General features: G+C 49.6%; 1 protein-coding gene across 3 annotated transcripts in view; it reads right to left on the reverse strand.

Moving 5' to 3' along the window:
- Parvb (parvin beta) overlaps positions 1 to 25,848 on the reverse strand; it is an 81,203-nt gene extending 55,355 nt beyond the window's left edge. The window contains exon 1 of one of the 3 annotated variants that reach the window (XM_021183070.3): positions 25,691 to 25,848. In XM_021183070.3, coding sequence (XP_021038729.1) covers positions 25,691 to 25,805 — 115 coding nt within the window. In that variant the 5' untranslated portion in view covers positions 25,806 to 25,848. Of the gene's footprint in view, positions 1 to 4,130; positions 4,263 to 25,690 lie in introns of those variants that run through there. The other 2 variants (XM_029470070.2, XM_085831444.1) reach the window with 2 other exon arrangements.
- Between the last annotated feature and the right edge of the window lie 448 nt (positions 25,849 to 26,296).

Consider the following 26,296-nt stretch of genomic DNA (forward strand, 5'->3'; position numbering starts at 1 on the left):
GGCTCTGCAGGGGAATGTGGTACTCAGGCAGGTGGATCTCTGTGAGTTCAAGGCCAGCCTGGTCTACAGAGAATTCCAAGACAGCCAGGGCTACATAGAGAGACCATGTCTCAAAAAGACAGAAAGGAAGAAAACAAACAAGGAGGGTGGCTACCAGAAGCCTTGCACATCCAGATAGACTCTCCCACTGGCCATTCAAGAGCTATTGAAACAGACAAGCCTGGGTCACTCAGCAGCAGAACTTTAGACAGAAAGGAAGAGCCTGAGTTCTGTCTATTGGACCTCTGTGGTAGAGAGAACAGAGTCCCCTCTGACTGCCACATGCACACACGCGCACACACACACACAGTCATCCTAACAATGACTTGTCCCTGACAATGTCCCAACTCCCAATCTTCTCACCCCAAAGACCCACATGGCCCACCGGAGTGACAAAAGCTTCAGCCAACAAGTCAGGTCCTCATCTCCCTTGGGTGCCACAAGAGACCACGGGTCCTCCTTCCCCATCACCCCGACCCTAGCATCCCACCAACTTCCCAGGAAAAAGTCAGCCCAGGGTCCATTCTTGCAAAGCAACTCCCACCAACCAGGGCCACAGCAGGGCTGGCTGAGGCTGAGGCCTCTGCTGAGGAGGAGGACAACTCACTGTCAGGATTGTGCAGCCAAGGGGATGTCAGTGCTCTCCGGACCCACAGCAAGCAGCTACTGGCACTGCCCAGGCACGGGGGATGCACATGTACCATATAAGGATCCCAGAGACATCACCATGACTTGCAATCGCGGAGCCCCTGAGGAAGCCACAGAGGCCAGGGCTGTTTGACAAGATAGCGAGGGCCACTGGCCACATCATGTGCAACTTCAGAACCACAGTGGTAATTCCACCCACCGGCCCCATAAGCTCACAGTGGCACTGAGAATGGAGAGGGCCAATCGCACTAATGGGGTGGCTTGAGACTCACCAAACTCTATAAGATAAGTGAACAGGAAAATCTCAACTCTGAGTGTCTCCTGGGGTCTGGGCTGCAAGCTGGGGAAGGGCAGAGGTCTGTCCTATCTCAGGGACGGCTCTATGAGCCCCAGTAGAAGGTGACATGGCACAAGCACGAAGAGCCAGGCAGCAAGCATCTTCTGGTTGTCAAGTACACAGAAGACCAAACTGGAGGGTGCTGAACGTCTGTCATTCGTTACCACGACAACAGAAATTAAATCTGAGCAGCAGTTTAAGCCAAGCAGAACTGCCTGTTTTGTGTTTTGCTTTTGTGGGGACAGATCGCTATATGAACTCCGAATGGCCCGAAACTCCTAATCCCCCTGCCTCAGCCTGGGATTACTGGTGTGTACCAGCAGTCCTGACTTCTTGGTTCTGCTTTTGTCTTTTGCAAAAGAAGGTTCTGGAAGTGGAGAAGAGGAAGCCACTGTAGAACTCTACAATCTTCACCTGCAATATATCCGCTTTTCTGCAGTCGCAGAGCACTCTGGGCTCTGAGCCCTTCCTGCCACTCTGCAGCCAACTGTAGAGTGAAGACGGTAACGCCCCCCCCCCCCGCCCCCGCACCTCTCGGGCGGTCTGTGACCGATGAACTCATATAATGCCTGGCATCTCAGAAGATCGCCAGCTGCTATTGCTTGTAAGTATAACTACAGCTGTATGTATTCCCTACCCTGGTGGACAGTTTCAGACTGAGGACCACGCTTAAGGAACACCTAGGCACCATGGATCCATTACTCCACATGATCTCCCAAAGCCGCCAAAGGATGCTAGACAAACACACTAGGCTGCTGTGTCGCCCCCAGAAGTTCACAGTCAGCCGTCCCTGATCAGCAGACACACTTGGCACTAATGACCCAAGTGCAGTATTGACAGAACTTCAATGACATCACACGTGACCACATGCTGTGTGGTTATCCCACTGGAAGAGCGGGAGTTGCTCACATGGGGTCTGCCCAGATGCCAAGGAGTGCCGCACTATGACACCATGAGGACCACAGTAACAGCCGCAGGGTCTTTCTGGCCTGTCAGCCTATAGCAGGCTATCAGGCTCCTCAGATGACCCACAGCCCAGATAGGTTCAGCAAGCAGAGGGGGAGCCACCCCTCAGGGAGGTCAACATCCTCTAGCTTTGGGACTGGCGGTCCAAATCAGCATCACAGCAGACCAGGGCCAAGGTGGGAGAGTCCACCAAGACATGCAAGGTAGCAACCTCCCTCATCCATGGACAAAATCCTCTGCCCCACAAGCCCACATAAACCTCTCCTGCCTTAGGCTGCCTGTCAGGGGTTTTGTTGATGGAATGAGAACATTTACACACAACATCCAAAGGAGAAATGCATGAGTTGGCGATGGGGGAGGGGGAGAAGGATAGGGAGGACGGTTACGGTGTCCTTAGCCTGTACAAGATCAAGGTTGGGAGCAGTAGCTCAGGCACTGCAGAGCCTGGAGGGCTGTGCCCTGATGCTGTGATAAAACCCCTTTTGCCTTAATACATAGTCTGTACCTGTTCCTGACCCAAGTTCCTAAAACCCTTGGCATTCCCTAAGCAACAGGAGCATTTTGTTATTGTTGTTGTTCTAAGGAGGCAACTTGTGGAGGTTCCTGGTCCTAGAAAGACCAGGGAAGCACTAGAAACTCGGAAACCCCAGCTCCCCGTGTCTTCTGGAGAGGAGAGGAACTGGGGCCTGAGGTCCTCACCTGTCCTGTCTTTGTGTGGCAGTTTGGGAGGGCTCCCTGGTTGACAAGACACAAGGCGCACCCTGATGCTGGAACACTGGCCTGTCTGAACTCCAGAAAAAAGGATGCTTAGTGACTCAGCAGGGCCTCCTCATCCCCTGGCTCATCCTGATCTTTCTTAAACAAAGAAGGGCTGGAGAGCTGGCTCAGCAGTTAAGAGCACTGACTGCTCTTCCTGAGGTCCTGAGTTCAATTCCCAGCAGCCACATGGTGGTGGCTCATAACCATCTGCATTGAGATCTGATGCCCTCTTTGGGTGTGTCTGAAGACAACGACAGTGTACTTATATACATAGACAAAAAAAAAAAATTTTTTTTAATCTTAATAGAAAAAAAGCAAAGAGAACCATTTCCCAGGGTTCCACAAATGAACCCAATCCAAGTGCCAGCAGTCCCGTCACAAGCTACAGCCTGCGCCTGTGCCTGAAGTGGAAGTGGGGTGGACTTGCAGGCTGAGCCTCAGCCCTCAGCTCTGATGCTCCCTGGGAACGCAGTGAGCTGGAGGATGGGCTGGTGGTGTCTCCAGAGAGCTGCTTGGTGTGGTAAGAGATCCACACACACACCTCCCCGTGGCAACAGAGACACAGAACCATGTGTAGCCATCTGTCCGTGCAGTGGCTTTCCTGAAGTTCCCATCAAACTGGCCAAATGCTGTCCAAATCATTCCGTGAGTTTTGAGTTTACAAACCCACTCGCTAAAAAAAAAAAAAAAATCCCTAAGGCTGAATGAAGAAGCATGCTCACGAAGTAATTAGTCAGTCACTGGGGAGCATGCAGTGAATCAGGAAGTTTAAATTCCTGGGGTACAAGCACCCCACTACAGTCAAATGGACACCCTCTGCCTCCTGGCTTTTCAGCCTTTACTTCTAAGAGAGTACCCACGTCACTGCCTCCTTAGTGCCGTGGTCTTTAAACATGTTGTGCTTTGAGTTGGTGACTGCTGGTTATAACAGACCTGGTGCAGTTCCTCTTAGCCTGATATTGACATGACACTCAGCCATGACGTCCTAACTCTGAGCTCTGTGTATCTCTGACCATTCTTCCCACCTCTATGACCCAGGGAAGAACAGAGCTTCCAACAGGATAAGCAGAGGAAGGCTAGAACGGAGGAAAGTATGTCATGGGATGTCATATCTACCCCTCCCCTCTGCTCAGTATGCATGCCACGGACAAGATGTCAAGCGCTATTTAAAGCCGCACGACAGCAGGTCTCGCCCATGTTTAATGACACACAGCCTGCGCCTGTCAAACAACCTCTCAGAAGTTCGGAGAGACTTCTGAGAGGAAGCTGTTTGCAAAGTCTTAAGCTGAGGCCATCCACGTGCAGTGCGTAGCACTCAGCCCTCAACAGGGAACACCCTCATGTCAGGGCTAGGGGTATCCCTGCATCCCTAAGAGCATACCTGGGTGCTGTGGCAGCTCCTTCAGATCCCCGAGGCTCGAGATGGATGCTCTTCATTTTAACATCGTGTATGTCAGATGCTGAAACCATATCACATGGAACAACACAGCAGTGGGAAGTTAACAGAACCCAACAGCATCTGTGGTTGGGCACTGTGAATGCAAACAGGGCCTCTGAGTCTTCCTCATTAGACAAGGGCAAGTCCCCTCTCCTTCCCCTTGGAGCCCAAGAGTCTGAAACGAACCACTGGGTGCAGAACCTAGATAATTATAAGCAGCTGTTTTGACTATCTCTATCTCCCACCGTTCCCTCGTCTGTGGATAATAATAGCAAGAAAACCGATAATAAGGTAGGGGCGTGACAATAGGTACCTGTCAACCTATGGAGCGGCAGAGAGGAGAAGGAGGTTACTCTTGGCTTTGTTGTGAGTTTAAGGCCATCCTGGCTACACTAGAGTTGGGAGTGTTTTGATTTAGTCACTAACAGAGCCCTGGTCATTGTGGGTTGAGTAAATGTCCTTTGGAACTCTCGTCCACTTGGGACCTGAAAATCTACTCTCATTTGAAAATAAGGCCTTTGGGGCTGGAGAGATGGCTCAGTGGTTAAGAGCACTGACTGCTCTTCCAGAGGTCCTGAGTTCAAATCCCAGCAACCACACGGTGGCTCACAGCCATGTGTAATGGTCATTTGATGTTGTCTTCTGCTATGTCTGAAGACAGTGACAGTGTACCCACATATATGAAGTAAATATGGCCGGGACCAGAGGGAGCAGGGCCAGGGTGGGGCTGAAAGAAATACTCCCCCCAAAAAGAAAGTTGTTGTCTGTCACAGTCAAAAGACACACAGACACATCATGACAGAGGCAGAGGTACACAGGGAAGACATGTCACAAAAAGGCAGACTTCAGGCAACGGCTGCAGCTGGAAGAGACAGGAAGAATTCTCCCTGGATGGCTGGGCTGTGGTCACCGCAGAAGGGGGATGGAGCGAGCCCCACTCTTCAAGCCAGATAGCAGTGCTGGGTGCTAATGCAGAGCTAATAATGTCTTGTTATTTTTCTAATTATTGTTATTTCTCTTGTGGATTTTTTTAAAGAGGTGTTTCTCGACCTTCCTAATGCTGTGACCCTTTAATACAGTTCCTCGTGGTGTCGCGAGGTGACCCCAACTATAAAATTATATTCATTGCTACCTCAAAACTGTGATTTTTTTTTTTTTGCTACTGTTATGGATTGCAATGTAAATATTGGGGGAGGGGGGGAGGAAGAAGTTTGTCAAAGGAGTCTCAACTCCACAGGTTGTGAAACACTGTTTTAAAGACCTGTTTTATTTTTAATTATGTGGATGTGGGAGAGGGGTGTGCACTCATGAGTATCAGTACCTGCAGAAACCAGAGCCCTTGATCCCTCTGGAACTAGAAGCAAAGGAGGCTGTGAGCCACCTGACATGGATGCTGGAAACTGAACCCAGGTCCTCTTAAAACCTCTGAGCCTGCTCTCCAGCCTGTGCATCCGTGGGTTTTTTTAGACAAAGTCTCACTGCCCAGTCCAGACTGAATTGGAAATCACTACGTAGACAAGGCTGACTTTGAACTGTCTCTAATTCTCCTGTCTCTGCCTCCCTCCTGAGAGCTAGAATTATAGGTATGTGCAACCCCCCCCCCCCAGGCTGGTTTTGTGGTTGCTGTTGGATTTCTCACTGTGTAGATCAGACGGCCTCAGCACTCACTGTGTAGTGCAGGCTGACTTTGACTTGTGATGACCCTCGGGCCTCAGTCCCCTTCACTGGGATTGACTAAACTTATTATTTTCAAGATTCCAGTTAGCTGAAAGATAGTGGCCTTAACCTCACTATATAGCCAAGAATGACCCCTATCCTAGACAAGGGGGCAATAGGGAGACTGGACAGAAGGGTCACCATTCTGGGTCCTACCTCACACCACACATCTGACTGCACTGTGACTCCCTAGAACCTAAACTTATGGTCTTAGGGATCGCAAGCCCCAACCCCAGGCTCTCTGGCCCGGGACCTCCCTCCTCTACTAGACAGGTCTTGATTCTGAATGGCTCTGTCCCATATCTGAACTATCACACAGTTTTAACTACCTCCTTTTTCCAGAGCACCAGTTTTAGCCACCAGCTCTGTCCCTGCGTGGCCAAGGGAGACCCATTGCCGGGCTAAGTCTGCTCATAGTACTGACAAATAAATGCTCAAGGACCGCAAGGACAGCCCCAACCAAGGTCACAAAGCCGCTCAGATGACACACGGGCTCTGTGTGTCAGCTGTCCCCAGACTTCTCCCTTGGCCAAGATCCAGCATGGAGCACTCTGTCTTTGGAGGCTTTATAAACACACGGGGTATTTTTAGTAGCCGTTACTGCCCCTCAGCTATCCCATTAGTTTCAGAGGGAAATAATTCCCTCCAGTGCAACTTGATAGGCTCATGCTACGATCGCTCCCACCAACAAATACTTATTGAGCATGCCACGGCACGCTGTACCCTGCCTGGCTCATTACTTAAAAAAAAATAAATAATTTACTTAGCTAATGATCATGAATCCTCTAATTTAATTTGCTCTTAAATGTGTTTAATTTTCTCATAATAGAACCACACACTCTGAAACCAGACATTGCTGCTGTGCTGAGACAGGCAGCAAAGAAATGAAAAGAGATAATGTTGGAGGGAAAGCCTCTGACCCTAGCACTCAGAGGCAGAAGCTAGAGGGTTGTGAGTTCAAGGCCAGCCTGGGCTACATGGTAAGGCTGTCTCCAGACACAACAAATAAAGATGCACCAAGGGCTAGGGAGGTGGAATGAGACTGAGACCCACCTAGATCACTGAGCCACCAGGCTGGAATACGTGAGGCCTCAGAGAACAGTGTGAGGGATAGAGCTGTCGGAACTTATTTTTAAAAACTAGGTGAGCAGAATAGAGGTGACTGGGAAGTGGGTCAGAGGATTATGTGCCACAGTGGTACCTGACTTTTACCTGGGTGCTGGAGATTCGAACTCAGGTCCTCATGCTTGCATGCCATGCCCTGCACGGTTTGAACTTCTAACCAAGGATCATGCTTACCATGCTTGCAGCAGGCAGGGGGACTCACACAGAAGCCTTGGAATTACTGAAGACAATCCACAGAAAGTACCCACACTCTGGGAGGATGCTCAGTTGATAAAAGGCTTGCTGTCAAGCTCATAGACCCGAGTTCAGATCTCCAGTACCCGAATGAAAGCCGGTGTTGGCTCACACACACTACTTCATTGCTGGGGGAAGAGACGGGAAGATCTTGGGTTTTCAATGGTCGACCAGCCCAGCCTAAACACCCAGGCCCAGATTCAGTGAAAGACTGTCTCAAAAAATAAGGTGGAGGGCTGGGGAGATGACCATGAGTTGAGAACATTAACTGTTCTGCCAAAGGAGTCAGGTTCGACTCCCAGCACCTGTAACTTCAGTCCCAGGGAATCAGAGGCTTTTTTTCTGACATCCACAAGCACCGGGGCACACGTGTGTTGCAAAGATATACATGCAGGCAATACACACATTCGTTTAAAAATTAATTAATTAATTAATTAATTAATACTGTGGAAAGCAGTAGAGGAAGAAGATTGAAATTGATCTCTGGCCACACACAGGTAGGAGTATTACACACACACACATGCACACAGAGAAAGAAGGAAAGAGAGAGACACACACAGAGAAACACAGACAGACAGACAGAGAGACAGACAGATGGACACACACACACACTGAAAAAGAGAGGGGACTAACTAGAGCCTCTGATCTATGGCATCAAAACTATGGCTCAGACCAAGACTCAGCCGACGATGCTTCAGGGCAGCTGGCCCTCAGCCGGTGTTTGTCAATAAAGCTTTATTGAAACAAAGCCAGACTCCTCGGTTTCCACACCATCTATGGTTGCCACAGCACAGTTCAGTGGTGGCAAGAGACCCAGCATGCATTTTGAAGATTGCATCTTTTACAGAAGACCCCAGCTGTAGATAAAGACTAAAGAATGAAGAAGCTGAGCTAAAAAAGACAGGCCAATATCTACAGCAACATAAACTTAAGAAGGCATGGCCTTGAGACCACCTCTTGATTAGTCCCACCCTGGCCAGAGGCAAATCCAGTGAGATTGACGGTCCTCACACTGATAACTACACACATCGAGAATCAGGGAGTCCAGAAGCTGACAGGTTCCTGGGGCCTTGTATGTAACCTAGAAGTCAAAGCAGACATGAAATAGAACCCCAAAGGTCCAATGGGGTGGTTCTTGGTGGAACAGATGGAAAGGCGAACTTCCTAACTGTTCTGCCCACACCCCCTCAGATCAGGAGGTGTGTACACACCTGCGATCCCAGCATACATACAGGAGGCTGAGGAAGAGGACAGGGACGTTCAAGGACAGCCCGGACTACCTTGAATGAGGTGAGATCCTATCTCAAAATAAATTACAAGAGACAGCCAGCTCAGTGGTACAGATGCTCACCTAACTTGCACGAGAGCCTTGTGCATGATCTCTAGAGTAGGAAAAACAACAACAACAACAACAACAACAACAGCACCCATTCTTGTGCACGGCTAAGCCCCTGATGAGCCACCTCCCAGGCAGCCACCTGTCTCCACTCACAGATTCAAGGGGCCACTTTGGGTTTGATTTCCAGTTCTTTTTCTAGGGCTGTTGTGGGCCCCTTGGGCTCCCTACAAGGTGCTCTGAAACGGTTTTTAAAATTAGATCACTCCAACGCAAGGAAATAATAACCAGCAAACAGGGTTGACCGTTCAGGGACACGGCCTCAGAGGGCTCTTTACTGCTAGAAGAATCCAATCTCTCCCATCAACCTCAGCACACGCTCACCCTGTGTGGCCTTCAACACCATCATGCAGTGGGTAAATATGCCTGTTAAAAAGTAGAACCCGGGCTGGTGAGATGGCTCAGTGGTTAAGAGCGCCAACTGCTCTTCCAAAGGTCCTGAGTTCAAATCTCAGCAACCACATGGTGGCTCACAACCATCCGCAACGAAATCTGATGCCCTCTTCTGGAGTGTCTGAAGACAGCTACAGTGTACTTACATATAATAAGTAAATAAATAAATAAATAAATAAATAAATATTTTTTAAAAAAAGTAGAACCCATGGAATGGGCACACAGCTCAGTGTCCTGGTGCTTGGCTGGCCTGTGTGACAGCCCCCATCCAGTTCTCAGCCATCCCCTCCAAAGTGTCAATTTATCAGACAGAGGCTGAACTTGGGCTCAGACTGAGTGCCCATGCTCCCTGAGGTCACAGTTGCTTATCCTTCACTGTCACCGCTGACCCCTCACAGAAGTCTCCGTTGAGAACAAGACTCTGTGAGATCACTCAACCAGAGACCGGGCTCCTTGCCTCTCTCAAGGCCTCAGTTTCCCTATCTGTCAAATGAGATTCATTTCAGGCTGAAGAAGGCAGCAAAGAACTTGGACCAGAGGCCTAGACTGGCAGCTGGGCTCCACAGCAGGCAGTAGTGGAGAGGAGGGAAAAGAGGGGGAAGTGAGGGTAGGCGTGCTTAAGATTCCCAAGACCCCTTAAATATGTCATTGGTTCTCTGAAAGTTTCAAATAGCTGGACTCCTATTCAGATAGGAGTTAGCATCCTATAGAAAGTGAAGGCCAAGGGGTCATGGGAGGTCATGAGTTAGTCACATAGCACATGTGACCCCATCCCCAGTGGGGGCACCACTCCGGTTGGTCTCAGAGAGCATGCACAGGACACATGGACGCCTCACTCACTCAGCCTGTGATGTGCTCCAAAATGACTAATCTCAATAAAGACCTGAAGACAATCAATCCACAGTCCAATCCCCGCGGCAAACCTTTAAAAGACATGCATGGTCCGGGCAGTCCCTCAGCAGTCCTCCCTAAGGCCCCTCCTACTCCTGGAGACTTCTTACTTTAATAAATCTCACTCTAATCGCTGATCACTCTTTAACCCTGCTGAGTTGTTTTTTGAGCATCAGGCAAACCAGGACACCACTGGCTTGGAGCATCTTTGGTGACCATCAATGTCCACTACCTAGCTCTCTGGGTGGAGGGCACCAAAACCAAGAAAGGCTCCATTGCCTCCCCACCTCACCTCAAAAAAAAAATCCCACAGCAGTGGCTGGAGAGATGGCTCCATGGCTAAGAGCAATGGCTGCTCTTCCCTAGGACCTGAGTTCAAATCCTAGCACCCGTATGGCACCTCACAAATGTTTGTGACTTCGGTCTCTGAGGATGCGGTGCCCTCTTATGGCCTCCACAGGTACTACACACACACACACACACACACACACACACACACACACACAAACACACACACAAGGCAAACAGACATACAGAGAGACAAAACACCCATACACATAAAAAATTAAATGTCCAGAGGAACAAGAGAGCTGGAATGGCCACCCAGGAAGGCCATGCTGCCTCGTTCTACCCACTAAGAGACAGGCCTTTCTGGCTCATTCCTCAGAGAATTGGATACCCTGTCCAGTGAAGAAAGTGTCTCTGTCTCCCTCTCTGGTCAGCCTCTCCTGAGGCTAATTCCATATTCTCTGTGACTCCTATCCATCTAATGAGCATGACCTGTACCCACTGCAGCTGGGGCACAATCGCCACCCTCCCCTGGCCTGAGGGAAGCTTCCAGACCCAGCTTGCTGCCTTCTGAATACTGGGATTAAAGGTACGTACATACCTCTGTACTTGGCCAGGCTCCGCAGACAGACCTAGATAAATATTTGATAGGAAAAGATTTTTTCTTTGTTTGAGATTTATTATATTTTGGAAAAGAAAAGAGAAAAAAAGAAAAAAGCTAGGTCCCTGGGTGGGGACGCAGCTCAGGGCCTGGTGTTTGCCTCGAGGGCAAACTCTGCTGTGCTCCAGCAGAAGCTCTGGAGCCAGCAGGGAAGGAGGGTGACAGCCACTGTCTGTATTTGATGGAGTGCTGAAGCTACAGTTTCTAACCACCAACACAGAGTTGAAGAAGCAGGTCATGTCTGGGGTTTCCCTGTCCTGAGACCCCAGAGAGAACATCACGTCTGCTTAAAGCCACACACTAAGTGAATATTGTCATCCACTCTCAGCATCAAGGCTAGCCTCTGGCTAGTGTGAAACAGCCGCCAGCTGGGGGATGGGGTGGGGGTGGGGGGTGGAGACAGCAGGATCCATGGGGCTTGCCTAGTGCCATCAGTGGATTCCAGAGGGACTGTCCGTGTCTCAAAACAAACAAACACACACACATACACACACACACACACACACACACACACAGTGTACAACATCTGAAAGACACCTCTGACCTCTGTACACATGTGCCTATGTGCACACACACACACACACACACACACACACACACAGAGCTGAAGAAAGATGCTAGCAAGCCAGAACTCTGCGTCTTTGTTCTGCATTTTAATTGCTCAACAGTGACAGGATTCACACCACTCTGTATAATTCCACTATTTGAAGACCCAAGTCAGTGACTTTCAGAATATTCAGAGTGCCTGACCATTACCACCTTCAACTTAAAAACATCCTCCTCACCCCCCCACCCCGAGCGAGCACTCACTCTCCAACCCCCAGCCTCTAGCGACCACTTGTCCGCCTTTGGGAGACCCATGAATTTGACTACTCTGGATTTTTTTTTTTTTTTTTTTTTTTTTTTGGTTTTTGGTTTTTGGTTTTTTCAAGACAGGGTTTCTCTGTATAGCCCTGGCTGTCCTGGAGCTCACTTTGTAGACCAGGCTGGCCTCGAACTCAGAAATCCGCCTGCCTCCGCCTCCCGAGTGCTGGGATTAAAGGCGTGCGCCACCACGCCCGGCTTGGATTTTTTTCCATCACACAATATTCATCCTTTTGTGAACAGATTCTTAGCATCTTCCAGGTCCATCCATGCTTTTCACTGCTATAGACTATTTCATTTTGTGATTATACCACATTTTGTTTCCCCACAATCAGTTAATGGCCCTGGGGTTGTTTCTACTCTGTGGCAATTATGAATAAGGAACAGAAATTGAAACCCTCACATCTCAGTTCAGGTCAAACCAGCCCCCAGCTTTAAAAAGACTATATGTAATTTTATATATGTTTTATATATAACATAAATACATTTATTATATATATACACAATTTTAAAGTATATATTCTCCTCCCCCCACCAAGACTCTCTCAACATGAACATTAAGAGCAGCATAAAAGCAGATCTCTGTGAGAGCAAACTAAATAATAATTGTAGAAACGCATCCTCACAATGAGGCCCAAGCAAACAAATAAAACAAAACCACCAGCAGCTGCCTACAACAAGATTAGAATTCCATGTGTGCTGCTCCAACAAAAATCTCAAATCATTAAAATCTCATTATACTAATAACAAGTCTCTTGCATACATTTCAGGACAACACTCTCTCCCCCCTGGCAAAGGGCTTTCAAACAGCAACACAGGAAGTTGAAGGACGTCCTCATGTCCCCAAGAGAGACACATCTTCCCCTTGTCTCTGTGGAAGCCGTACATGCCTGGAGACGGTTATCCCGGGAAGGAGAAAGCAGAGAGAGATGAGCCCTGGGCACCCAGCTCCTGCTCTCTGTCCTCAGCCCTCACACTCAAGCCTTCCCACAGGAAAGCAGCCACCCAAATGCGCCATGCCAGGTGGTTCCATTGTATCTTTATGACTTCCCTCCAAAGACTTCTGCTCAGCCTTTCCTCTCTCCTGGCATCTCTTCTCTGTTGGATGGGGAGGGGTGGCACTGGACTGACTGAGGGTGAAATGCTAACACAAAGATGTTGGCACCTGGGTGACTCATGTGACATTCCCCGCTCCATGCAAAGCCTTATGTTAAAATCCACAGCCTGTAGGAACACAGAAAGACTCCCTCGCCCTCTGCAGGAGGCCACGGTTGACATACCCCCCTCCCCCCGCCGCTCCCATCCCTGGATCCACCCATCAGTCTGTCAGCAGTCACGGGTGTCCAGTGACTATGTTGAGAAATGATCAGACTTAAAACCACAAAAACCTGCAAACCTGGAGTTCTGCGGCTGGAGAGATGGCTCAGCAGTTGAGCACTGACTACTCTTCTGAAGGTCCTGAGTTCAAATCCCAGCAACCACATAGTGGCTTACAACCATCCGTAATAAGATCTGACGCCCTCTTCTGGTGTGTCTAAGGACAGCTACAGTGTACTTACATATAATAAACAAACAAACAAACACCAAAAACCTGGAGTTCTGGATGTCAGAAGACTAAACACTACTTGTCTACAGAGCTGAAGCCTTCCAGGCTGGGAGCAGGGGGAGGTTGAGATAGGGGATGGAACAGGCATGGGACACCACTAGGTACTCTGGCTTCTGGCTTCCTCATTCAGCTCCCGGGCACCTTCCATAGCCCCCTCTCCGCTTGTCACCTCTCACTCTCCTCCAACAAGAACCTTCTTGTGGGCCTTCTCTAGAGACCTAACCAACAAAGACAACTTGCTCCACAGAACCTTTCTCCAAACCTAGATCCGGGTACTGGGGATGGAGTCAGGGCTGGGTCATGCTAAGCCCTTGCAGTACCACAGAGCTGAGCCCCAACCCTTTTCTTCCCTGATGATCATTAAGGAGGCCATCTTGCTGGGAAGCAGGAGGCAGCTCCTGCTTCATGAAGGAAGGTCCAGTTAGGTGAACCAGGAACCAGGCTCTCACGCCTGTGCCCTCAGGCACTCTAGCCATCCCTTTGCTGAGCTGAAGTCCCCAGTACACAGCCAGTGCTATCTGTCACCTGATTTCCTGATGCTGTCAGGTCCAGGAGTACTGCTGCCCCTGGTGTTTGGGCATCTCCCGAGAGGACACGAGGGGTGGGGGGTTATGGGGGCTGTGTGTGTGGCTTCATCAATTTTCTCGTCATTATTTTTCTGACCGTAACATCAAACCTAGGCATTTCTTCAAGTGTCCTGGTAAGTTCTGTGGTCCCCAGGGAGCATCTAGATCTGTAGTTGGTGCTTTTCTTGGCCACCTCCTGAGATAAGTACAAATGATGGATGAGTACATCCCATCATGGCCTCCTGGTGACATAGATGACCTCAGCTAGTGGGAATATAGGTCTCAAGCCAACCCCTCATGAAGGCAGACATTGTCAGGATGCTATTATAGTGTCCCATGTTATAGAAGGTGTGACATAAAAATGACAAGACAGAAAGTTCTGGAGAGAGGGCAGGACAGTCAGGGTTCTGAGACCAGGAAGACTGTGGGGCCTGCAGGACCGAACCAGGCCCTCTCGGGCAGCAGCCCGTAGCAGAATGAAACCACCAGGGTCCAGTCCTCCACATCACTCAGCACAGAATGCAGTCAATTGGGCTGGTGATATGGCTCAGAGGTTAAGAGCCCTGTCTGCTCTTCCAGAGGTCCTGAGTTCAATTCCCAGCAACTACATGCTGGCTCACAACCATCTGTAATGGGATCTGATGCCCTCTTCTGACTTGTAGGCATACATGCAGACAGAAAGATATATACATAATAAATAAATAAATCTTTTTAAAAGAAAAAATGCAGTCAAGCAGTCAGTCTCCTCCACAGCATCTTTCTGACTCTGGGGCTAAGTGTCACCCAAATAGAGGGCTGGATCAAGTAAAAGAGAAGGTACATTCCCAGCTAGCCATGCTGAGGAGAGATGAGAGACCTTCACCTCAGCCAGCCTCTGCTCTCCCACAAGACAGGAATCACTACGCAGTATCACTTTCCAGACATGTAGAATAACCCAAGGCACCATGGACAAGGTGAGCATGGACCATGAATGTCAGGGGACCCAGAGTCTCAGTGGCCCTGTCACTGTGACTGCCCACTGCACACGTGGCTTCTGGTCCGGCTTGCTTTGCTTTTGAATTCATGTGTTGTTCCTCTCATGGTTTAGGTTCTTCTATCAAGAATAAACATAAGCCAGGTGGTGGTAGCACACGCCTTTGATCCCAGTACTTGAGAGACATAGTCAGGTGGATCTGTGAGTTGGGGCCAGCCTGGTCTACAGAGTGAGTTCTAGGACAGTCAAGGCTACAGAGAAAAACTCTGTCGTCTCCATATATAAATGAATTAGTAAAAAAAAAAATAAAAAATAAGCACACACACACATGCATACATTTATACATATAAGCATAAATACACAAGCTTATATACATGCACATTGTGACAGTGGTTTGTAATGGCCGACGTAAGGAGACAAAGTCCACTGTGAGTGGTACCATGCCCTAGAATTAGGTCCTGCACTGTATGAGAAAGAATAAAGAAATTGAGCTGAACGCTAAGTGCACATGCATTTGTTCTCTCTCTGCGCTTGACTGTGGATGTGATGTGATGTGATGTGATGTGATGTGATGTGATGTGATGTGATGTGATGTGGCCAGTTATCCTGGCTGCCACACAATTAGAAAACTTTCTAGAATTATAAGTCAAATAAACCTTTGAAGCCAGGCGTGGTGGCGCACACCTTTAATCACAGCACTTGGGAGGCAGAGGCAGGCGGATTTCTGAGTTCGAGGCCAGCCTGGTCTACAGAGTGAGTTCCAGGACAGCCAGGGCTACACAGAGAAACCCTGTCTCCAAAAAACAAAAACAAAAACAACAAATAAACCTTTGAATTGTTTTGTTTCTGGTCATGGTATTTATATCACAGTGACAGAAATGAAACTAAAACACATACATACATACATACATACATACATACATACACACATACACAAATATACAGACACACACACTCACACTTCAAATATGGACACCTATAATCCTCACTTTGAAGGACAATGTTGAAAAGGAGGAGGAGAGGGAGGAGGAAGAAGAAGAAGTACAAATTAAGCTTTGGGCAAGATGTCCCTGAAATCCCATTGATACTAAAACAGTTAACCCACACCACATGGGCTGAGCTGGAGGCCGCTCCATCCGTATATTTAGAGCTTAGGCCTGGGGGTTCCAGCTCCCTGTAGTAACCTGAGCCTAGGCAACCAAGCAGGCAGCTCTGGGTCACTGAACCAAACAGCTGCTTGCAGAAGCCTCTAGACTTAAGCATGTCATACACACAAGCCCTAGGAGATATAAAAAAGTTTTTGTGGCCTCTTTAACTTTTCGATAACTTGACATTAAAGCCTAGATTCTTGGGATTTGTAAGTTTTTAAATGAGAAGAAGTGTAAAAAAAGACCTAACTTTTCCTAAAGAGCAACACTTTTTAAAAAGAATTAACTCCCAAGGTGGCACTGCCTGGGGAAACCCATATGAAGGATGTGTGCTAGTCAGCCAACAAGGAAGAGTTCAAATAACAAGCCAAGCCAAGGTCAGTATTTCAGAAGAGCGAAGCTTGAGGACCCCTGGTCCACAACCAACACACAAGCCCAGGAAATGACCCCGAGTCTGCTAAGGCTCCCTGACCCTCTGGCTGGGCTGACCCCAGTGGAGAGCCAGGCTGGAGCAAATGCCTCCAGCTTTCCTGGCACCAGCCAGAAGTTGTGGTACCCAGCACAGGGTTTGGGTATCTGCTGCTTGCAGCACACATCAAAGGCACTGAGCAAGGGCTTCCAAGAAGAGAGTGCTTCTGGGTCAGAGTGCCTGGGGGCCATATGCTTAGGGTTCATTGTCAATTTGACACACTCTAAATTGCCTGGTTAGAGTATCAGTGAGGAATTCTCTAGAGGACATTGGCCTGTGGGTATGTCTGTAGGGGACTGTCTTTGGAGGGGGGCGTGCAAGGGATACTGCATGTTTATAAGTGTGTTGGTGCCCATGGATATCAGAAGAGGGTGTCAGATCCCCTGGAACTGGTGTTACTGGTGGTTAGGAGCTGCTGACAAGGACAATGAGAACCCAGTCCTCTTTGAGAGCAGCTGATGCTCTTAACCACTGAGCCATCACACTAGTCCCATGGAACAGCGGCTCTCAACCTGTGGGTTGCTCAACCCCTTCCACAGGAGTCGGTCCTCTAAGACCACTGGGAAAACACAGACATTGACATCATGGCTCATACCAGTAGCAAAATTACAGTTATGAAGTAGCAACGAAAATAATTTTATAATTGGAGGGCACCACAGCATGAGGAACTGTATTAAAGGGTTGAGAACCACTGGTGTAAGGGATTGTCTTGGTGGCCTTAATTGATGTGGGAAGACCCGGCCTGTAAGTGGGCAATACCATCACTCCCTGGTTGGAGCCATTAACAAGAGAAAGCTGAAGACCAAGTGTACTGGCTAGTTTTGTGTCAACTTGACACAGGCTGGAGTTATCACAGAGAAAGGAGCTTCAGTTGGGGAAATGCCTCCACGAGATCCAGCTGTAAGGCATTTTCTCAATTAGTGATCAAGTGGGGAGGTCCCCTTGTGGGTGAGACCATCTCTGGGCTGGTAGTCTTGGTTCTAGAAGAAAGCAGGCTGAGCAAGCCAGTAAGTAACATCCCTCCATGGCCTCTGCATCAGCTCCTGCTTTCTGACCTGCTTGAGTTCCAGTCCTGACTTCCCTTAGTGATGAACAGCAGTATGGAAGTGTAAGCTGAATAAACCCTTTCCTCCCCAACTTGCTACTTGGTCATGATGTTTTGTCCAGGAATAGAAACCCTGACTAAGACACCAAGCCTGCTGGTGTTGCGTTTCTGCCCTTAATTGGCTGTGGCTAGCTGCTTTAAGTCCCTGCCTTGACTCCCAACAGTGAGGGCTGTAACTTAATTGTGACCTAGAATGGATCCTTCTGTTGTATTTGCCAGGGTGTTTCCCAGAGCAACAGAAATGTGACTAGAATAGAGTAAGGGTCCCGGGCACTCCTTGAGGCAGAGATTTTAGCAACTCAGCATCCAGCCCCCTGCAGCTGGGTGGAGCTCTGAAGGACAGCGCTGCCAGGGTTACTGAGTTGATCTGAGCCCAGGAAGGTTTCTGCTCCAGCAACGCCACTCACACAGGTAGGGAGACCCTGGGTTCCCAGCATCCTTTTCTCATAGGCTCTGACACACCCTCAGAATTCTGTTATGAGCCAAGTTTGCTCCCAAGCGGAAGTCCACTTGACCCCTTGCTCCACCACCAAACCAAAGCACCACTTATCCGTATCCATCAGTAAATAACACCTCTCAGCCGCCACCCCATGTTGACAAGGCTTGGTGGCTCCTTCCTCAAACCCTAAGGAAGAGGCTGCTGTGTTCAGGATGACAGACACGGAATCTCCTCGAGATGAAGTCACGGATCTCTGCAGCCAGGCTGTAAACTGTGTACCCCCCACAGTGCTACCCTGGAGGTCCAACAGCTGCACCTCTACAAACCAACTAGAACCAACTCAGCAGGGCAGTAATTCTACCTCTGCCATTTCATTTACCTCCACCGGCCTCGCCGCCCCGCCCCCACCCGGTAAGAATGAAGATCCCATAGCATGGAGTGTGGGTCCCCACGACACAGTGCTTGGTCTGGGCTTGGTCTGGGCACATGGCTGATGCTACGTGCTCGAGATGCAAACTCAGCCTGTATTTACTTCTAACCAGAAGCCCCTCTTTTGAGGATGTGTTACTAAGAATGAATGACGCAGATGCCAGCAATGGGTTGCTCACGTCTGCACTCTCTTACCCCAACAGCCATTTGCATAGACAAGATTAACACCATTAAGCCAAGCTGAGTTTATATTCCACTTCATACGACTGGGATGTTTTCCAGCCCAAACGCACTCATTAGACACTTGCTTTCCTAAAAAGTGAAACACGCAGCCAATGCAAAGAGAAGAAAAATGTGTTTTCTTCGAGTGCGGGTTTTTTTTTTTTCCTGTGATGAATCACGTATTTGCCAAGAAGAAAATAGCTAGGTGCATGGAGTTGACCTCGGCCAGGCACGGCAGGGTGGAATCAATCAAAGGAGCACTTTAGAACCAGCGCTCGGCAGGTGCGGGACCATTACATTGTCTAAACACCCGTTAATTATTCTGAGGACTGGATGAGAGCAACCGGGTGAGCAGCTTCGGAGTGTTCAGTAAACACTAATTCCAGAGAGGTGAGATGGGAATTCAAAGCAGGGTGCTTCTAAGGATCATTGGATGTGATGGCTGGTTGACTTCTGGGGAAACCCGGGACCAGTAGGCAGCAGAATCGTGGTATTAGAATAAAAGAAAAGGCCTAGGTCAGAGAGGTAGAGATGGAAAGAGGCGAACTTCTCAGGGCCAAGAGGCACCTTTTTTTTTTTTTTAGCTGAAGCCTGGTTTTTTGAAGTCTTAAGAGGCGGCCAAGAAAAGCACCCACTACCGATCCAGATGCTTCTCGGGGACCACAGAACTCACCAGGACACTTAAAGCAATCCCTGGGTTTGATGTTATGGTCAGAAAAATAACGACGAGAAAATTGATGAAGCCACACACACAGCCCCCATACAAACCCCGCCTCGTGTCCTCTCGGGAGATGCCCAAACACCAGGGGCAGCAGTGCTCCTGGACCTGACAGCATCAGGAAATCAGGTGACAGATAGCACTGGCTGTGTACTGGGGACTTCAACTCAGCAAAGGGATGGCTAGAGTGCCTGAGGGCACAGGCGTGAGAGCCTGGTTCCTGGTTCACCTAACTGGACCTTCCTTCATGAAGCAGGAGCTGCCTCCTGCTTCCCAGCAAGATGGCCTCCTTAATGATCATCAGGGAAGAAAAGGGTTGGGGCTCAGCTCTGTGGTACTGCAAGGGCTTAGCATGACCCAGCCCTGACTCCATCCCCAGTACCCGGATCTAGGTTTGGAGAAAGGCTCTGTGGAGCAGGTTCTCTATGTTGCCTAGGTCTCTAGAGCCTTGCAGCTCCCTGTTCCCCCTTTCCACCAGAACATTCTAGAAACCATAGCGCACATGCCCCCCCCCATTCCTCACCTGCTGACCTCCACCTGCTCCCTCCTCTCCATCCCCCCCTACTGAGGCTACAGCGGTGAATCAGACTTCTCCTCCATCCACATCAGTTGGCCTCCAAACTGTGGCCTTCGAGGCCTCTAATGGGTGTCATCCAAATAGGTCATTCTTGCTGTACCCCCCCAGGGATCTCCCTCTGTGGCTGACTGTGGCCCCACATGCTAAACCACAGCCCAGACACAAGACACCCCCTTACACATCCCCTAACAGACCTTCTTAAAGGGCCTTCTCCGGGCACTCTCCCCTTCCTCTGCCTAATTACAGCTGTCTTTTATTCTCAACCAAAGTCATGTCCTGGTTAGGTTTCATTGTCAACCTTGGCACACCCGGGCAGAGAGAGCCTTAACTGAAGAACTAACTGCCTTGATCAGATTGACTTGTCAATGTGTCTGTGAGAGGTCTGGGTTGATGATTGGTGCAGGAGGGCTTGAGCCACTGTGGCAGGCGGGCCTGGTCTCTAGGAGCTGTCCTGAGTAGGAGGCCTGAGCCAGGTTGGCTCCTGAGGTCCCCAGTACACAGCCAGCTGTCTGCCACCTGTTTCCTGATGCCCTCAGATCTAGAAGCAACCCTTCTCCTCAGGGGACACTAGCTTCCCCTCCCCCTCTCCTACTAGTACCCCCCTCCCCCTACCTTCCCCCCCCCCGCCCCCGACATCTGACAAGTTGGTTGCATTATATTTTCTTCTTTCACAGCACTGAGTAAATTTCAGAAATTCAGGGTTCGGGGCTGGGGATGTAGCTCAGTGGGTAGAGCGCTCACCTAGCATACACTAGGTGCAGGATTGGACTCTCAGCACTGCATGAGCCAGGCGAAGTGGCCCATGGACACAGGGAGGAGACTTAGCTGGGCAGTGAGTGAAGGAGGCCAGTATGAAAAGCCTCACATCAAGCACTAGGATTCCAGTTCATGATTCTAGGAAAAGGCAAAACTGTGGAGATTGTTTAAAAAAAAAAAAAAAAATCCAAGCGTTACCAGCCAGGGGTGGCTCCCAACACTCTGGGAGGCAGAGGCAGTCAGATCTCTGTGAGTTTGACCAATTTGATCTGCGGAGTTGAGTTCCAGGATGGCCAAGACTACACAGTGAAACCCTGTCTCAAAAAACCAAAACCAGGGCGGAGAGATGGCTCAGCAGTTAAGAGGACTGACTGCTCTTCCAGAGGTCCTGAGTTCAATTCCCACAACCACATGGTGGCTCAGAACCATCTGTATTGAGATCTGGTGCCCTGTTCTGGTGTGTCTGAAGACAGCAACAGTGTGCTCATCTAAAGAAATAAATGAAATCCAAGAGTTTGGGGGTCTTGGGAATGGGAGAGCCAGACAGGCAGTGGAGCAGGGACCCTTCATTATACACCGTGAGAGTAGCCCTACTGTCTGCTATAGGAGACAAAAACTTCTTAAGCTGGTTTAGAACTGAAATGAAGTTCCACAGTGCCTGGAAGAATGGAGGTAGGGAGGGAAAACTCCAGTCTTCACTCCATTTTGCTAGGAAACAAAAGTACATGCGGATGGATGGATGGATGGATGGATGGAAAGACGGATGGATGGATGGATGGATGGATAGATGGACAGACAATTGATAGAGTAGATACATAGATGATACATACATACACAATTGATAGAACAGATAGATGATAGATCTCAATAGCTAGTACACACACACACACACACACACACACACACACACCCTGACCTCCAGAGGTTTAAGCTGGCTCCTGATCTCACAGGGCCCGGGCTCAGACTCCCCATAGGGAGGCCTGAGTGTTGTAGGCGTTCCCTTCCGTTTTCCAATGTGCACAGTTAGTCACACTTCCCTTTTCTGACCAGGCCACCCCGTGACACCACAATGTCTCCGCTGGGCTGAATCACGCCCTATTCATTCTTAGACACTTCCTGTGCTGGGTATCCTAGCTCACCCTACAGCCTACCCCCACCTCCTAGAATGGGACAAAGCATTTGTCCCAGCTGGTCCCTCCCCTCTTTGCCACTCTGCAGGCAGGGTGGGGTCAAATGCCCATAGGTCCCCAAACCTTGAATTTCACCAGCCATCCCCCCCCTCCCCTCCTGGTGTCCTCAGCTCAGGAAATGTCCGGAGTCCACCCTGGACTTTCTAACAAAGGAGGAAACACAGCAAAGTGTTCCGACGGGCAGGCAGGGAAACCCCATACCCTCCCACTGGTCATTCCCTAGTAGGCATCGGTACTTAAGCTCCCATGGCCCAAAGTCAAGGCCAAGAGCAGTCAGGAGGGCCAGTTTCCAAGGCAACAGGTCTGCAGAAATACTGGCAGCTCTCAGCGCTCAATTATTCAAGACCTCATTACACAGTATTCATATTAGCCCCTCCACTCCCCAGAGGACCACAAGGAAGCAACTCAGCCCTTCCCAGCCTAAGCCTTCCCTCCATCCCTGCCTCAGAGACCAATTAGGGTTTGTGGCTTTCTGGTTATAGGGGTGACAGGTTCTCTAACCTTGGGAACTTGAGGCAGAGGGCCAAGCTAACTCACAGGATGGCAATACCAGCAGAAGCAACAGGCAGGGGGAAGGTGTTGCTTGGGTTTCCAGGTGCCTTTAAACTGGGCCAGCCCATCCCTCCATCTCCTGGTCATATAAGATCTCATAAAAGGCCGGGCGTGGTGGCGCACGCCTTTAATCCCAGCACTCGGGAGGCAGAGGCAGGCGGATTTCTGAGTTCGAGGCCAGCCTGGTCTACAAAGTGAGTTCCAGGACAGCCAGGGCTACACAGAGAAACCCTGTCTCAAAAAAAAAAAAAAAAAAAAAAAAAAAAAAAGATCTCATAAAAGCAAAGCAGAGAAGCACTAACAATTGGAAACTGAGGCCAGCTCATTACCTCACTGGTGCTGCCCTTGTGTTCCAATAGTGTAAGTACCACCTCAGAAAAGCTGTAACAGGGGCAGCTTGGGGAGGCAGCTCAGTTGGCAAAGTGCGACCAGAGTTCCATCCCCAGCACTGGTGATTTAAAAAAAAAAGAGTCAAAAGCCAAGCTTTTGACTGTTGCTCTCCTGTAATCTCAAGTCTGGGGAGGTGACGACAGAGGACCCCAGGGCTTGCTGATTGCAGTCAAAGAGCTCCAGTCAGTGAGTGACTTTGCCTCAAAAAACAAGAAGGAACCCAGTGTAGAAGTACACACTTTTAATACCATCACACAGAAGGCAAAACCAGGCAGGTCTCTTAAGTGCCAATCCAGCCTGATCGTTCCAGGTCAGCTGGGGTAGGTAGGTAGAAAGATGAGATAGATAGATAGATAGATAGATAGATAGATAGATAGATAGATAGATAGATAATAGATAGATAGTAGATAGATACATACATAGATGATAGATAGTAGATACATACATACATAGATGACATATAGGCAGATAATAGATAGATAGATAGATAGATAGATAGATAGATAGATAGATAGATACATACATACATACATACATACATACATACATATATACATACATAGACAGACACATAGATTATAGATACATAGATAGGTACATAGATGCATAGATACATAGATGGTAGATACATAGATGATGGATTCATAGATAATAGTGAGAAACTGAGGAAGACACCCAGCACTGACCTCTGGCCTGTACACGCGTGTACACACACATGAAACACACAGCAGCTGTAACCATTCATACTCTTACACATGCTTTTCTATGAAAGATTTTCTTTCTTAGGTTTTTATCTCCAACATCGTCACCCCCCATTCCCGGACCCTCTTGACAGCTACAGCTTAGGATCATGGGGATTCCCATAGGCTTCCACACTATGGCGCCCATTCCCAGGGCCCTGAAAGACTGAGCCTCTCCCCTCCTTTCCAAGGCCTTGACGTATCCACACCACATCACATTCACACATACGGTAAGCCACAAAAGGGTGGCACACACCTGCAGTTCCTGATACAGGCAAGACTGAAGCAGGAGGATCACTTGAACCCAGGGCTGAGTCCAGACTTGGGGGACACAGCAAAAACGCCAGCTCAAAAACAAAAACTGTCGGGCAGTGGTGGTGCACGCCTTTAATCCCAGCACTTGGGAGGCAGAGGCAGGCGGATTTCTGAGTTCGAGGCCAGCCTAGTCTAAAGAGTGAGTTCCAGGACAGCCAGGACTACACAGAGAAACCCTGTCTCAAAAAAAACAAAAATAAAAACAAAGAAACATCCCAGCACTCGGGAGGCAGAGGCAGGCGGATTTCTGAGTTCGAGGCCAGCCTGGTCTACAAAGTGAGCTCCAGGACAGCCAGGGCTATACAGAGAAACCCTGTCTCGAAAAACAAAAAAAAAAACAAAAACAAAAACAAAAAAAAAACAAAGAAACAAAAACAAAATTTAAAAAAACAAAAACAAAACAAAACAGGTGATGGAAAGAACTCAGGTCTGCCACTGTCCTAACTCCTGAAAAGAAAATAGATTTCTAGGCAGGATGGCAACGTCAGCACTGAGAAACCAAAGGCAGCAGTGGGTGACCAAGGGAGACAAGGACTTCAGTCTCATTTAGGATACTGATGGAGATGCAGGCCAACCTGAAGGGTCTGCAATGGAAGACTTGAGAGGGGAAGAGCCCATTTGATTAGCAATAAACCCTAGGACATATCCTAGGAAAGAAGACCAGGCCTGCCTGCCCTCAGGGAACTGGACAATCTAGGTTGGTAAAGGGCATTCTGGGGTTGAAGGCCTGGGAAGGCAAGTCTGGGCAGAATGTGGGAGCCACAGTGTCTTCACGGATTCTATCAAAGAAGTTCTGCATTTCCCCACATGCCCTGCCTTTCAAGACACCTTGAAAGGCCAGAATGAGTCTGCCCATAATTTAAGACCTGGAGGTCCCTTTAAGAGTAAATACCTCACAGCGGTCCTTTGGGCCCACGCGGTGATTATCAGTCACCTCCTAGGCAAGGCTTGCCCTGGAGGCCCAGGCTTTCTGGGAGTCAGTGTGGCTCCAGTGGCTGGAGGAGACCCTCAGCACACCCTAACTTGGGGGTCCCCAGGAATTGTTGTCTCTGAAGCTTCTTTCTACCTGTCCTTTCTCAGAAAGCCCCTCCCATTCCTCGTGAGCTGCGGGAATCTCAGCCCAAGGGCAAGAGCCTCCAGGACAAAAACAATAGAAAATTCAGGAATGTTTCTGCGAGGGGAGGGGAGGGAACTGGGTACCTTAGGGCTCTGGCCAGAGGCGGAGAAGTTACATCCCTTGCAGTTTTGTTTTTTTAAAGTTTTGAAAGTAAAAAGTCGTTTTAAAATTACTTTCCTGCGCAGGGGGCATGACCTCCCCCCGCCCCCCACCCCCTGCCCTTGCACTGGTTCCAGGCTTCCCCAGGCTCCTGGCCTGTGTGTCCTGTGCCCTTTCATTGACTCCCAGTTTAGGGACCGAGCCATGCTTGCAGGCATCACGCAAACAGGAGCCGGTCCTCTCTACCAGCATGTGTCCAATCACTGTGACGAGAGTGTCACACGACAAGGATGAGCACAGGAACAGTAGCTTGCTAGGCCTGTGTCCAGAGCAGAACGCACGTCCTAGGTACTGGGCCAGCACCGCAAAGGTCGTAGGGACAGGGACTGGCCTGTCCCAAAGGTCGCGTAGCCTGAGCGCGACAGGAGGGCTCATTGGCGCCGCCGAGGCGGGCAGGGAGCGGACACACGGGGGGACACCGCTGGCACCCGGCTGGCGCCAAAGGGCCGCGGGGGCACACTCACCCTCCCTGGTCTTCTTCTTCCTTGCCAGTGTGCCGCCCAACTTGCCCAAGAAAGACTCGTCCTTCTTCATCTTGGGGGCCCGCGGGGTGGGCGATCGTGGTGGCGCGGAGGACATAAGCGAGTGCGCGCCACCCACCGCCGGCCGGGGAGTGGCCAGGAGGGCGCGGCCGCGGCTTCCCCGCCCCTGCCTACTGACCCCGAGGCCCCGGTGCTGCAGCTGAGCTCCCCGCCCGCAATACAGCGGGACCCTGCGCGTAGTGCCAGGCACGACCGGCCCCCTTTTGTGCAGCCTCACCGTGCTGGAAGCCCAGAATCAATTAGTCCCACAAACATGTACGGTCAGATGTTGAGTCTCTGCCAGAATCATGGCGCAGGACTAGGGCATCCCTTGAGTCGATGCTTTGGGTGTAGTGGGTGCCTTTGTGGGACAGTAGCCTCATACACAGTGACCCTTCCCCCAAGGCAAGCCCAGCCAAAGAGTTCCATGGGAGCCACGGGCTGGAAGAATCAGGGCAGCATGGGCACCCGGAGGAAGAGCGCAGGCCCCAGGGAAGGATGCTAGGCTAACAGACATGGCCAGGTTTGTGTTGCACAAAATTGATTGTT

This window comes from Mus caroli, unplaced genomic scaffold (assembly GCF_978045245.1).
Source record: "Mus caroli unplaced genomic scaffold, Mus_caroli_1 scaffold_16, whole genome shotgun sequence".
Taxonomy (NCBI): domain Eukaryota; kingdom Metazoa; phylum Chordata; class Mammalia; order Rodentia; family Muridae; genus Mus; species Mus caroli.